The sequence below is a fragment of the Manis pentadactyla genome, chromosome 9 (assembly GCF_030020395.1).
Source record: "Manis pentadactyla isolate mManPen7 chromosome 9, mManPen7.hap1, whole genome shotgun sequence".
Lineage (NCBI taxonomy): Eukaryota > Metazoa > Chordata > Mammalia > Pholidota > Manidae > Manis > Manis pentadactyla.
In genome coordinates, this window is record NC_080027.1 from 122,138,273 (window position 1) to 122,152,354 (window position 14,082).

Here is a 14,082-nt window from a genome sequence, read left to right on the forward strand (position 1 = left end):
GAACCTTAAGGGCATTATGTTACATGAAATAACCAAATCATAGGTACTGTGTGGTTCCACCTACAGGAGGAACCTAAAATAGCCAAATTCATAGAATCATAAAGTGAAACAGGGGTTGCCAAGAACTGGGGGAGTGGGAAATGGGAGTTATTAATCAAGGGGCGTAAGTTAAAGTTACACAAGATGAATAAGTTCTAGAGATCTGTGGTCCAAAACTATACCTATATATAGCACACTTAAAATTTTGTATTGTTTTGTATGGTATTATTGCACACTTAAAATTTTGTTGAGGGTAGATCTCATGTTAAGTACTCCTGCCACAATAAAATAAAATTTTTAAAAGTGCTCCAGGTCTGAAGTCTGAGTGGAGGGAAGAAACAATGAAGCCAGTAACAGAAATAGGGAAGCCCAGAAAAGGAGTTGTTTCTGTGGTGATGTGGTGAGAGGGAGGCTGTCACAGGACATCCAAGTGGAGGTACTTTTAGGGCAGCTGAACATAGTTGATTGGGGATAAAGATATAAAGTCAAGGCTAAAAAGAGATAGCTGAAACAAAGGACAACACACTAAAGAGTTTAAGTAATGATTAACTCAGTCCTGAACCAAGAATGAAGCTTTAGGAAGTACCCGCTGAGGGATGGGAAGAAATCGTAAAGAAAAAGGCATCTCAGAGAAGTTAGAGGACACATCACAAGAACACTCCCAGAAGCCGAACAAGAAACAAATGTCAAGGAGAGGTCAGCACTGTCTTTTGGGGGTTAGGAAGAGATGCATCATGATAACCCCCAGAAGGTGTTTGGAAAGTTATGAAGGTGGTTTCTGTTTTTGTCACAACTTCTGAGATATTACTGGCATTGTGTGGACGGGACCTCCGCTAGTTGACACGTAGTACCAACTATGTCAAAGCCAAAAGGGAATTGAGAAAAAAAAACATTGAAGAAACCTCCTGAAAGAGGTGTACCGCAGCCTGACCTCTCATACAAACATTTTGGGCTAAATAAGCTGTGAACCATATTGATGTTCTTTCCTCACCGAATGTTAAGTGGCAGCCTCTCTATCAAAGAGAACTGGGCAGGGCTGTTTTCTTTCCTATGGGAAAGAAAGCCTGGAAAATGGAGCTTATGTTGCTTGCCATGAAGCACATGTGCCCTTAATTCTTACCTACAGGTCAGGCAGGTCAGAAAAGTTAACAGGTTGAAGAGTTCAAATTATTTGCAAAACTGTAGTTGAATCATTATTCATGAGCAACAGCAACAAGAAATGGAGGATTCCCAGTGTCCTCCAATTAGCTTCCAGCTCAAAGGATATATGAGTGGTGTCACCAGCCTAGGAATTGTGGAAGTGAGAATGGGCAACTCTCGTGTTCTGTCTATCTTTACTGAGGTGACTAAATATGACATGTTAAAAACTGATATTTAATGGCAGAGATTTTTTTCTAAGTGGCAGTCTCTTGATCAAGTGCCCCTGAACTTGACCGATATTGGGTCATCTGGGAAATCTAAGAGCTAGCCTTCATCATGTTCAAAAGATCCTATGTTTGTCTATGAAATTGAAGGAATAGTAAATGTACTTCACTTGGAGCATGAGGGATGGGACTAGAGCTTTTATTAGTCGAATAATTTATGGATTCCATAGAATAATTTTTAATTTTAGCTCCACAAAACCTTCAAAGATAACGAGAAAAAAAATCTATCTGGGACGGATTTAGGCAGGTGAGGTCATGTAGAACAAATCGTCTCTGAAAGATATTTTCTACTCCAGAATTCTTTTAAAATAAGATTCGGAACGGTTGAAGGAGTTTGAAAACCTTCAAAACTGTGCGGATTTGTTTTTAAAAAAAAAAAAATCATTAATAGTGCACAAACTGCATCTCCCAGGAGGCCTCGCGGGCGAATCTCCGCACTCTGCGGGTTCTTTTCACCGCTAGGGACGCTGGGAAATGCAGTGCCCAAGCAACTGCACGTGATGCGTGCCGGGGAAGGCGACCGGGAACGCGCCGCCTGAGGCTGCACCCGGTCTAAGGAGTCAAAGTGCGAGCCGCCCCTTCTCCCGAATTTGGTTTGTGCAGTGGGGGGTGGGTGCCCACTTGTTGGTGCCAAGGGGGAAATGAGCCGGCCGCGGGTCCGTCGCCGTTGGGGCCGCCCGGGGAGGTCCTAGTGGGTGAGGCACTACTAGGTGCCTCGTCCCGTTTCTTGGCAGCCGGGCCGGGCGGGGTCGGGGAGAAGGTGCGAACAGCCGGGGCCTCGGCGCTCGCGCCCTGCGCCCCACCCAGCCTGCGGCCGCGCGCGGGAAGGAAGCGCGTCTAGGTTGCGTGCCAAGTTTCCTTTTTTGCTTTCTCGTCAGTGCAGCCCCAGCGGGCGGTGGTCTGGCATGCCCAGCATCAGTCTGAAGGGGGTCCGGTGCCAGAAGGGTTAAAATAAGCGACTCGCCCACTTCCCGCCTCCCTGCGACGTCCTTCCCGCCAGCGATGGGCAGCCGCGATCACCTGTTCAAAGTGCTGGTGGTGGGGGACGCCGCAGTGGGCAAGACATCCCTGGTGCAGCGCTATTCCCAGGACAGCTTCAGCAGACACTACAAGTCCACGGTGGGAGGTGAGACGTCGCTGCGGGCGCAGTGGGCGAGAGGCCGCCACCGCGGTCTTGGGCTGTGGGCCCCACTGGGGTGGGGGAGCGGGGGATTTGGTGTCCGCGGGCCCTTCCTCTGGTCAGGAAGTAGGTGTCTGGGATCTTGGAGGGAGCAGTTTCTAGGTGTTTGATTTGCATGCCTCTACTGGGTTTCCCCAGTTAGGTTTTCCCACCCCGAGCTGATGCTGGAAAGAGAGAGGGCGAAGGTGTGAAGATGAGATATGGGGAAGGGAGGATGAGAAAATGAGTGATTGCTGCGTTTTGCTGGGGAACTGTGAACCCAGATCTCCTCCTGCCTCCTTCCAAGAGTTCAGGGGCAGATCTCTGCGGTCGGCAGGGGCAGCTGAGACCCTCTGGAGAGCCTGGCAAGGTGTCAGCTTGGGCTGCTGTCCTGCCTCTCGTGGGAGTTCCAGGCAGCCGTTAAAGGAACAGAGTGGTGTTTGACCTGGTCTCAAGGATCCTAGCTTTGTAGTGGGTATGTCTGCGTGGGAGAGCCCCTTGGCACACACCACACCGTGATGCCTTATCAGGTCTGAAGCGCTGTGGTGTTTTTTTGTCCACTGATTGCTTTGATAAAGGCAACCTAGAAATTCAAAGAATATGAAATACACCACTTCTCTGACCTGTCTTCCCATCCCCTTTTCTCTCAAACTGAGGAGAGCATGCCAAGAGTTAATTCACTTCTCTCTGGCCTTTAGATTCAACTTTTTTAGAAGTAGAAATGCCTTTTTTGTTTATTAGGTGTTTAGATGGGATGAGCAGGTGAATGGGGAAAGTAACAAGCATTTATCTCTGTTAAAATAACCCTTTAAAGGAAAAACACTTTCTGTAGTGTAAACTTTGCAAATGGGTTCTGGCGTTCGCTATGGAATTTTTAAAACATTAACAAGCATTTACATGGCGATTAAAACATCCTCCTTAAGAACATCCACAAAATATAGGGTTTAAGTTTCAGAGATGGTTTCCTGACCACTCTACCCTCCACTCCTAAATAATATGAGGGTCCCTATCTCATGGACTTGGCTTAAAAGTGTCCTGCTGGTGAGTTTTTAGCAATTGCCCTAGTTTGCCTTTCATAAAGAATATAATTGACTCTGGTTAATTTTTTTTTCAGTGTTTATTCTAAATTAAATTCTAGCTTTCATCTCTGCCACAGAGGTGGAAATATATATGTCCAATCTCTGAAAATTATCTTATTTCTCTCCTTACCAAAAAGCTTTCCCCTGGCAAAGCTTTCAGACTTAACTCACTGAGTCTCCCTCAGCACCTACCCGTGTGGTCCTAGATTCCAGCAGGGCTCCTAGGCATCATGGATGCGGTGTTTTCCTGGGAATCCTCTGCGACCTTTTCGCTTTGGCCCATTGCTGCCCAAGATAATTCCTACAACCTTATAGAGGATGTAGACTGCCTCCAGGGTGTGTTTTCTTATAATACAATTGGGTTTAGAAACTAACAGTGAAATTGAATGTGGAAGATGAAAAAGCCACCACACTTACATTTCTCCCTTCTACTCCATCCTCCTTCCCCAGAGAAAACCCCCTACACCTCCCAGAAACCGTTCCATCTGAGATTAGTTGTTTTCATAATGACTTCCACTCTCCTAGCCTTGGAGACTTGTAGTATCAAATAAATTGGCTTGTCACGAGACTAAAAAGCTGGAGACCCCTTCAGAGAGTGAGTACCACTAATCTGCCCCATGCTTACTATGTGAGTGCGGGCTATTCTCAGCCCATTGAGGGCTTACAAATAAATAAATACAACTGGAGTTGTGCTTCCCAAGGGTTGTAACTGCATACTTGATTTGAGTTTATCCATAGATTTTTTTTAAAGGTAAATTTTATTCAAGAATATTATACATATATTTCCAGTGGATTTTGCTCTGAAGGTGCTTCAGTGGTCTGACTCAGAGATGGTGCGGCTGCAGCTGTGGGACATTGCAGGTAGGCTGGGAAGGCTGGCTAGGAACAAGGGAAGAAATTGTGATCTAACCAGCAACCTCTCAGAGAAAAAGTGGGGCTGCAAAACCCCAGATTGAGTTTCTCTGAGGTTATATACGTTGAATAAATATAGAGCTTTAATAGATGTTTTGCCTCAAATAAATGTAGAGCGACCTCTGTGTGGGTAGAGTGGCTGGCAGGGTGGTGGACTGTCCAGACAATAGGTAGATGCTCCTGCAGCCAGAGGGGGGGTGCTTTTTCCAGGTTTTCCACTGACCTTGGTGGGAAACAAGATCCCCAGAAAAATAGAGATAATAATAATAAAATAAGTAACCTGTATTATGTGCCAAGCTCCTTTCTAAGCACTTAGATTCACTGGTTCATTAATCCTCACAACAGCCCTGTGATGAAAGCTAGTGCTTTTATCCCCACTTCACAGCTGAAAAATCTGAGGCACTGGCAGTTGGACTTGCCTGAAGTCACATAGATAGTAAATGACAGAGCAGGGGGCTGGACCTGGGAAGTCTGGATGCAGAATCTGGACTCAAGCACTCTGCATCCTGCCCTCTCTTCCGCACTGAAGGCAGAAAAGACAGGGTGTCAAGGGGGGTTCTGAGATTGATTCCTGGGGTTACCTTCTCAAGAGCCCTCTCCTTTCTTCCCAGGGCAGGAGCGCTTCACCTCTATGACACGACTATACTATAGGGATGCGTCGGCCTGTGTTATTATGTTTGATGTTACCAATGCTACAACCTTCAGCAATAGCCAGAGATGGAAACAGGACCTGGACAGCAAGCTCACACTGCCTAATGGAGAGCCTGTACCCTGCCTGCTCTTGGCCAACAAGGTATGTGATCAGTTTAGGAAATTGGCCCCTGGCCTCTCTGTGGTCAGAGAGGAAACCTGTAGAATGCTCTGTGATTCTGGGCATCCACTTCTGCTTCTCAAATTGGCAAAATCATCTCTGCTTCCTTTCAAGGGATGTTGAGACTTTCTTTGGGGACAGTGTCGTCTAGATTTTAGATGCTGGTGTTCTTAGCCCTTGGTGGGAATGTTTTAAATCCACAGTTCCTCTTCCCAGGAAGTTTATGGCGTTGCCTTTTATTTATTCTCTTTGCCAGTGTGATCTATCCCCTTGGGCAGTCAGCCGAGACCAAGTTGACCGGTTCAGTAAAGAGAATGGTTTCACAGGGTGGACAGAAACATCAGTCAAGGAGAACAAAAATATTAATGAAGCCATGAGGTGAGTAGCTGTTCTGGGGATGGGCACACAGATTTACCTGCTTCCACTGCGGCTCCTTGGGTCTTCTCCTGTTTCTGAGCAAACAATGACAGACTGAGCCACCAGAATGCCAGCTTCTGAAGGTCGGAGATGTTGTCCTTTCTCCCGAGATAACTGGGGACGAAGGGGCATTTAACCTTGTGGCTGTACTGAGTACCATCTGGTGATAAGACGGCCAGCGTCTGATATTTCTCCCTTTTCTCCATCCAGCTTCTGAGGCTAATTTTTGTGTTTGTTTTTTAGAGTCCTCATAGAAAAGATGATGAGCAATTCCAGAGAAGATATGTCTCTGTCCTCCCAAGGGGACTACATCAACTTACAAACTAAGTCCTCCTCCAGCTGGGCCTGCTGCTAGCTGTGTTTGGCTTGTTTACCCTCCCAGTTCTAGGAGGTCTTTCCATCTCTTCCCTTTGGTTGCCTTCCTGGTAATTTTATAAAGTTCACTTGAATTGTCTCCTGCCGACTGTCCAGTAAGGAGGCCCACCACCAAGGAAAAACACCCAGGACCTGTGTGCGTTTCTGCATTGCTTACAAGTTGGCTCTTAGTTGCTGCTGGCTCATGGGGCCCAGTGAGTGCCTTATATGTAAGAAAGATCACCTTATCCCTCGGTTTACCATCTGGGATTTTGTGGGAAGAATTAGAAATCAGCATCTATGTTTTGAATGATCATAATTCTCATCTACTTTTGAGTTTATTTTCCCAGGTGATGTGTGTTGATATCTCAGTCTGATACAACTTCAGATTTCAAGGAAAATGAGGCCAGAGGTCATTTCCCAAATTCCTTGTACGTTATCAATGTCAGATTCTTTCTGTCCTGGACTCTGAATTTAAATATATGGTTCTGAGGTGCAGAAGGAGTGGGGATGGATACCTATAGGTTTGGGGCTACTGGAAGTAACCCAAAGTCAACGTATTTTTTGAAGTTTCTAGAGTCATAATTTAACTTTCTCTTGGCTTCAAGACTAGTCAAGCTTTGAAAGCACAGCCAAATGATGTCACTTGCAGCATTATGCATTAAGACATAAAGAAATTTATTCTCATATTAGGGCTTAGTGTCTCCCTGCCAGTGTGGTGGGGGCAGAATTTTCAGGTTTCTGGGTTAATGTCTAGATGCTGGAGTGACATCAGTTAGCTGTTGGCCTGGAATGGATCTGCCCCTCACAGCTCTGGGAATCTGAATGGAAGAGAGAGTGGTTCATAGAACAAATCCTTTGGGGCAACTTGCTTATCAGCATCCTGGGTGGCTAGCACTTAACAGCCATAGGAAACCAATATTATGTAGAGACCTTTGCCAGGTGGTGGAAGAGTGGATAAATAGAAAATCATTAGGTAATTTAAGTGCTAAATTGGGTAGAGTTTTTAGTATCAAATCACTTCTAGACAGTTTACTTTGTTAAATGTTCATAGGAGGGTGATTTATAACCTACCCGATGTTATGAATATTCTTAGTGAACTCAGAGGCCTGGAGTTCTTTGAAAGACAACTTACCTAAAAAAGTGTCCTAGGTCAGTGGTTCCCAAATGTGATCAGAACCAACTGAGGAGTTTGTTAAAATTTTTAAAGTAGAAGATTTTAAGGTTTCTAGGTCCCAACCTCAAAGCTACTGAACCAAAATTTCCAGGGGTGAATGAAGCCTGGGAATTTTTTGTTGTTATTTTTCAAAGCTTCCCAGATGATTCTGATCAGCCTGGTGTGGGAACCGTTGCTGGAGAAAACTTGGTAAAGTTGCAGAGGCCCAGGCCTCCCCTGTTGAATGATCCTGGGCTTCTGTATGCTCTGCGGGGTCTTCGGGTGGTTCTGCACACCAGGCTTTGAAAAACACTGTCCTAACAGACCAAAGACCAAGTAGCAGAGAAAGGATGGGGGCCAAGTCTTCAGTGTTCGTTTGTTTTTAATGCCAATTATTATTATAATATTTACAGTCTTTTGAGACCTTGAAGTCTCTTTTGTATTACCCTTTTCAGGTAGGGTTTTTATTACAATCATTTTGAAGATAATGGAGTAAAAAAATTACCTTTATGTGAAGAGAAGTTTGATTTATTTGCTGGTTTGAACCCCTGAAAAACCACAATAAATGCAAAATAAGTCTTGTATTCATGGTAGTTTCATGTAAGTTTGTACTTTTATACTGACAGTTCAAGAGTATTGTGGAAATGAGGACTTAATTTTTTAATCCCTTTTTTTTAAATGAAGGTAAATGTTATTCTATTTATCTGTGAACTTACTAGTATTAACTGCCTAGTACCAATTCAGTACTTGATACAACATTCCAAATATTGTTTGGAAATGTGACCAAAATTTTTTTTTAATTTAAAAAATGGAATATATTTTCTTTTCCCATTTGCTAACTCAGGATTTCCCTGCGTTTTCAAGCCTTGCTAAATAGAGGCTGGCCTTCCAGCCCTTCTGGATTTTCTTTCTCAATTGGTGAACATTATAGGCCTGAAACTAACTAAAGAAATTGAAATATAACTTCTCTCCATGTTCCTATCCATAAAGAAGAGGGAACATGATGAAGATAAGAAAGAAGAACTTACATTTAGAAATGTGATTACTAAAAATAATTACATCCTCTTATTTGGATGCTACCTCTTGGGTGAAATTGGAGCATGGTTATTGTTTTAGCCTTTCCCTAAAGAAGTCTGTATTTGCGACAAGATGCCCCTCCAATCACTTAGCTGATCTTTGGGGAAAAAGAAAACATAAGCATTCCTTACATGGTGTTCTAAGACACCCAAGGAAGGACTGAGAACAGAGCTCTAGGATTGTGACTGCGTTGGCTTTCTACTTTAAACAAAATAGCTGAGTGACCAAAACGAGCAGGGAAAAGACCGCAGGTCAAGGAATGCCCCTTAGGAGCCAGGGGATGGTTTTCTTTTTTGTTACTAATAAGCCGAAATTACTCCAAGATGATTTCCCTACTTCACTTCCCATACCTATTGTTAAGGTATGTTGGTTTCCTCATTTTTTTTCTATTGTCTCTAGATTTAACTTTTTTTTTTTTTTTTAGGTAGTCTGTCTTCTGTCCTCAGGACACAGTCCCATCTAACATCAGGATTTTTCTGTCTGCTGTCCTTTTGTAGGGAGTAGACTGCTTTTAACATGATCTAAGGCCATGGTTAGGACATAAAAAGTCTCCATGGTAGTCTATAAAATCCAGTGATCAGATTGCCCCGGAAATAAACCTCAGTGCCTGTTTCCCCTCAACCCATCACGGTTCACTATGTTTAGGAAGACTCTTCAACTGTGTGACTCATTTATTAAAGTCAAATAATCCCCAAAGCTGCAAAATGAAATAAGTAGGAAGCCACTAGCAAATACTGTGTTGGGAAGGACTCTACATGTGTTTTTGGTTCAGCCATAAATACCAGACATTTGAAAATATATCTGCATATGGCCTCCATTGTTGTTACAATTTATTATAAGGAATTGGCTTATGTGATTATGGACATTGGCAAGTCCAAAATTCAAAGAAAGAGCTGACATCCTAGTTCAAGTCCCAAGACTGGCAGGCTAGAAAAGCTGATGCAGTTCAAAAGCCATCAGTCAGGAGAATTGTCTCTTACTAAGGGGAGAGTCAACTTTTGGTTTTATTTAGGCCTTCGACTGATTGGATGAGGCCTACTTACCACAGGAAGGGCCATCTGCTTTACTCAGTCTACCAATCTATGTGTTAATCTCACATAAAACACTCTTACAGAACCACCCAGAATAATGTTTGGCCAAAACTCTGGTTACCCCATGGTACAGTCAAATTGCACATAAAACTAACTATCGCATGCCCTTCACTGCTTTATGTGATGTTACTATTTTGGTGCCTATTCTTTACACTCTAATTTGATTCACACTCAAAAGTCCATTAGAATAGGAGCTAAGTGAATGGTAATGGTAATAAAGAGGAGAAAACAGATAGGAAAAAGAAGGAGATAAGGTCATTTTATGATTTACCATGATAAGAGAAGGGCAGCTCAGTACTACAGGATACCCACAGAGACCTGTATCTGATTTGGCATAGATCTTCCCTCATCTGTGTGTGAGCTGTGTATGCTTCTGACACTATCTTGGAAATAAGAAAGCAAACCGTTCTTCCCATTTTATGTTTGAGGGAACAAATGTCTCAAAATCTGATTGGCTGAGAAAGGCATCCAGTGGAATTTGCAATAATGCCAAGGCCTAACTGCAGGTCTTCTAACTCCCTGTCTCCACTCTGTCTTCTAGGTTTCTGGGGAACATCTGGCCTGAAAACCCTATTTTAGAACATAAGCCCAGACATTTAGAGAAACAGAACTGGCCCCTTTGGGGTTCGAAACTCCTGTTTTGTGCTAGCTTTTGAGATCATGTTCATATGTGGAATAGCGATGTGTATAATTAAACTTGGGGACAAATTAAGTGCAGTTTGAGTAGCATGCAGTGCATATATACGCTAAGATGTTTGACAAGTTTAACTTACTAAGATATATTGCCCATTAAATGCAGTGACTGTCATTTAATTTTGAGTATTAGCTTTCTTGTTTGCAAGTACGGGGATTTTAACAACCATTCTACTTTCAACTGTTGCTGCCAGTAGCTAACATCTGAGTGTTGCACAAGCCAAGTATTCTCCTAAGCATTTCACGTGGATTCTTTTTTATTTTCACAATAACCCTATGATATATAGATGAGGAAACTGAGGCACAAAAAATTAAGACTTTGCCCAAGGTTAGATAGCTATCAAGGGGCAAGCTGATTTTTAGCCTTAAGCAGTGTAACTCCAGAAACTGGGCCCTTTACTATAACATACTGACTCTCACTGCATGCATGTGTATGCGTGTTGATGGTAATGGCATCCTTGAAGTTTCTCCCTATAAGAAATGCTGCAGTATGATGGAAACAGAGTAATTTATTATATGAGTATACGGTTTTTCTAATACTTCTATACTTTCTATAATGAAAAATTATAAATTACTCAGTAAGGAAAATGGAGAAAAGAAGAAAAATCCAAACCACCCCTAGCCCCAGAACCCAAATAAAACCTTTATTTACCTTTGGATATATCTGTTTTCAATCCATTTTTGTAATGCAAAGATTTTTTCTCTTAATTGTATTTATACTTAAATCATTTCAATTACAAACTTTCATGTATCTAGTATTTCAGTAAGACTTGTGGGGGATGTTAAGATCTATGCCATAAAAATTTAAAGGAGAAGGAGATCAAGACAGAGTTCTTAAAAGGAAGTTGGCCTTGAGGTGGATACAAATTGAGAAAGAGTTGTGACAGGATTTCAGGTTGGGAAGAAAGGGAGTTTAGAATTCTTACTCAGGCTTGGGAAGTGGCCAGTAAACCAAAGAGCTCATGTTGTAGTGAGGTTTGAAATAAGGTTATAAAGATTCACAGACTGTATAGGCCCTTAGTTAATTTAACCAATAGCAGCCTACCTCTCATGTGCCAGGTATTTTAATAGATGTGTGGGACAAAGGCCTGGGGAAGAGAGCGGGTCCTGTCCAGGAAGCGTAATCCAGACGGGAGCCAAACCTGTGGAGTGCCAAGTCTACTTCCTGCAGTGATGGAAGACAAGATGGGAGGTCAGGAAAAGCCTTAGGGAAGAGAAGGCCCTCGCACTGGGTAAGACTTGCCAACTAGAGGACTACAGGAGGATGGCATTTCAGGCAGAATAAAGTGAGGGCATGGGGGCGTGCGATAAACAGAGCTTGCTCAGAGAACAGTCGATGTTCATTATAGCTGGAGCTGGCAGCGGGTGGAGGAGGGGACTGTGAAGAAGCAGGGCCAAATCAAGGGCGCTGCATATACTAGGCTAAGACATTTGAACTTCATATTTTAGTGGGGAACTATTAGAGAGTTTTATTTTTTCTTACTGAAAAATACATTGTGGATAAGGTGAAGGTTCCCACGGCCAGGATCCTCACCTGGCCCTGATCAGCTTGCTCACTACACACATGTGGGCAGTACATTGTTACTGACTCTATATAGAGCTCTGCCCAGTGCTCTGAGCGACTCGGTGGCATGGCCACACAGCTGCAATGCTGCAGGAGAGCAGAGACTGGAGTGGTGGCAGCGCCAAGGACAGAGACTGAGACAGCTGCAGGGATAGAGAGGCCCAGAGGCAGAGACCAGCTTGCTGCGTGCAGACTCGCTCTGAGTGGACGGGATTTTAGTGATTGATCTGCCACCATGGGAATAAAGCTGGGTATAAACCAAGAACATTCCATTGTCATTCTTTGGTCTCATTGAATCCATAGTGAACTTGCCCAGGGCTGAAACCCATTGGTAAGACATACATAGACATTACTAATTTTATAAGTAGTTAAAAACATAAATTCATTATTTTATGGTTCTGGAGGTCAGAGGTCCAAAATGGGTCTCACTGGACTGAAATCAAGATGTTGGCAGGGCTGCATTCCTTTCTAGAGGCTATAGGCAAGAATTATTTTCTTACCCTTTCTAGCTTATAGAGGTCGCTCACCTTCTTGGCTCACGGCCCCCTTCCTCCATCTTTAAGCCAGTCAAGTATTTCTCACATCTTATCACTCTAACCTTTTCTGTCTCCCTCTTCCACTTTTAAGGATCCTTGTGATAATACTGGGCCCACCCAGATAATGCAGGTTAATTTCCCCAAATCAAGATCAGCTGATCGGCAACCATATTTACAGGTTCCCAAGATTGGGTCATGGACATTTTTCGGGGGTCATTATGCCCAATACAGATAGGAAAACAGGAGTTGTGGGGTTAGGGAACTTGCCCAGGATCACACAACTAGCTGGTAGTAGAACCAAGAATAACATTATTTAATTCAAACAGTAATTCATTTTTTAAAAGGTGATAGAATGTTTCTGTAATCTCATTTCTAAAAGATTAAGCGTTTGAATATTCTTCCAAGTTTTTCTCTATATGGGTAGTTCAGCTGTACCTCCCCTTCATCCATTCGTATGGCAACTAAAAGCAAAATAACAAGTGTTGGCAAGGATGTGGGGGAACAGGTTGGTGAGGATGTAAAAGGTGCAGCTGCTACAGAAATTAGTTTGGAGCATCCTCAAAAAATTGAAAATAGCAATTGATCCAGCAATTCCACTTCTGGGTATATACCCCAAAGAATTGAAAGTCTCAAAAAGATACTTGGACACCCATGTTCATAGCAGCATGGTTCACAATAGTCAAAATCTGGAAGCAATCCAAATGTCCATTGACAGTTGAATGGGTAAACAAAACGTGGTAGAGATACACAAATATTATTCGGCCTTTAAAGGTAGAAAATTTTGATACATGTTACAACATGAATGAACCTGGGAGACATTATGCTAAGTGAAATAAGCCAATCACAAAAGGATAAATATGATTCCACTTACATGAAGTTCCTAGAATAGCCAAATTCATAAAAGCACAAAGTAAATTGGTAGATGGCAGTGGCTGGGGAGTGAGGGACTAGGAAATTAGTGTTTAATGGGTACAGAGTTTCAGTTGGGGAAGATGAAAAGCTCTGGAGATGCATGGTGCTGTTGCACAACAATATGAATATACTTAATGACATTGAACTATACATTTAAAAATGGTTAAGATGGTGAATTTTATGTAATTTTTTACCTCAAAAAAGAAAAACCACATTAAGGGAAGAAAGGATGGAATGATGCAAAAGGCAGGAGGTTACATGCTTATTGCTTCACTAGTGGACTGTGCTATTTATTCTCTTCCCTTTGAGAAGCCAGATTTTACCAGGGGAGACTTCCAAGAGAAAGATGGTGATGGTTTTGTTTGTTTATTTATGCAGTGTATCTTCAGTTGATTATTAACAGACTGCCTGTGGCAGGGATTGAAGTCTATTTTACAACGGCAGGGTAACCCTTAGCGGTTCCCAGAGATCCCGAGCTCTGCCTGAGTTTCAGGTATCCAACAAATGTTCAAGGATCTAAATGGAAGGATCCGAGTTACTCTAAGTTATCTGACTTGTGTCTTGTGAGCCAGCCCCACCCACCCATTCCCAGGAATGTCATCTTTTTAAAAATTGAATTTGACAATTACATAGTGCTTACTGTATGCCAGAGACTGTCCTAAAAAGCTTTTCATGTATCAACTAATTTAATTCTAACAACCCTTTAAGTACTATCATTCCCCATTTTACACAAGAGAAAACTGAGGCACGGAGAGAGAAAGTTATACAACTCAATATTAAGTGGTTCAAACTGAAACACCTTACGGCCCCGGGGCTCATGATCCTAATCGTTAAGCTCCCCAAGTAGTGTGCCATACT

At 42.8% G+C, this 14,082-nt stretch overlaps 1 protein-coding gene across 5 annotated transcripts; it reads left to right on the forward strand.

Annotated features, from left to right (window-relative positions):
• Window positions 1-1,930: 1,930 nt before the first annotated feature.
• RAB29 (RAB29, member RAS oncogene family) lies at window positions 1,931-7,933 on the forward strand. 5 transcript variants are annotated; one of them, XM_036909750.2, is made up of 6 exons: window positions 1,931-2,028; window positions 2,342-2,589; window positions 4,491-4,562; window positions 5,225-5,406; window positions 5,681-5,802; window positions 6,085-7,933. In XM_036909750.2, exons 2-6 carry the CDS (start codon window positions 2,466-2,468, stop codon window positions 6,194-6,196), a joined length of 612 nt encoding a protein of 203 aa, XP_036765645.1. In that variant the 5' UTR covers window positions 1,931-2,028; window positions 2,342-2,465; the 3' UTR covers window positions 6,197-7,933. The 5 variants fall into 5 exon arrangements, with proteins under 5 accessions (XP_036765645.1, XP_036765643.1, XP_057364040.1 ...); XM_036909748.2 differs by having other exon boundaries at window positions 1,932-2,056; window positions 2,347-2,589; XM_036909749.2 differs by having other exon boundaries at window positions 1,935-2,056.
• Window positions 7,934-14,082: the final 6,149 nt, after the last annotated feature.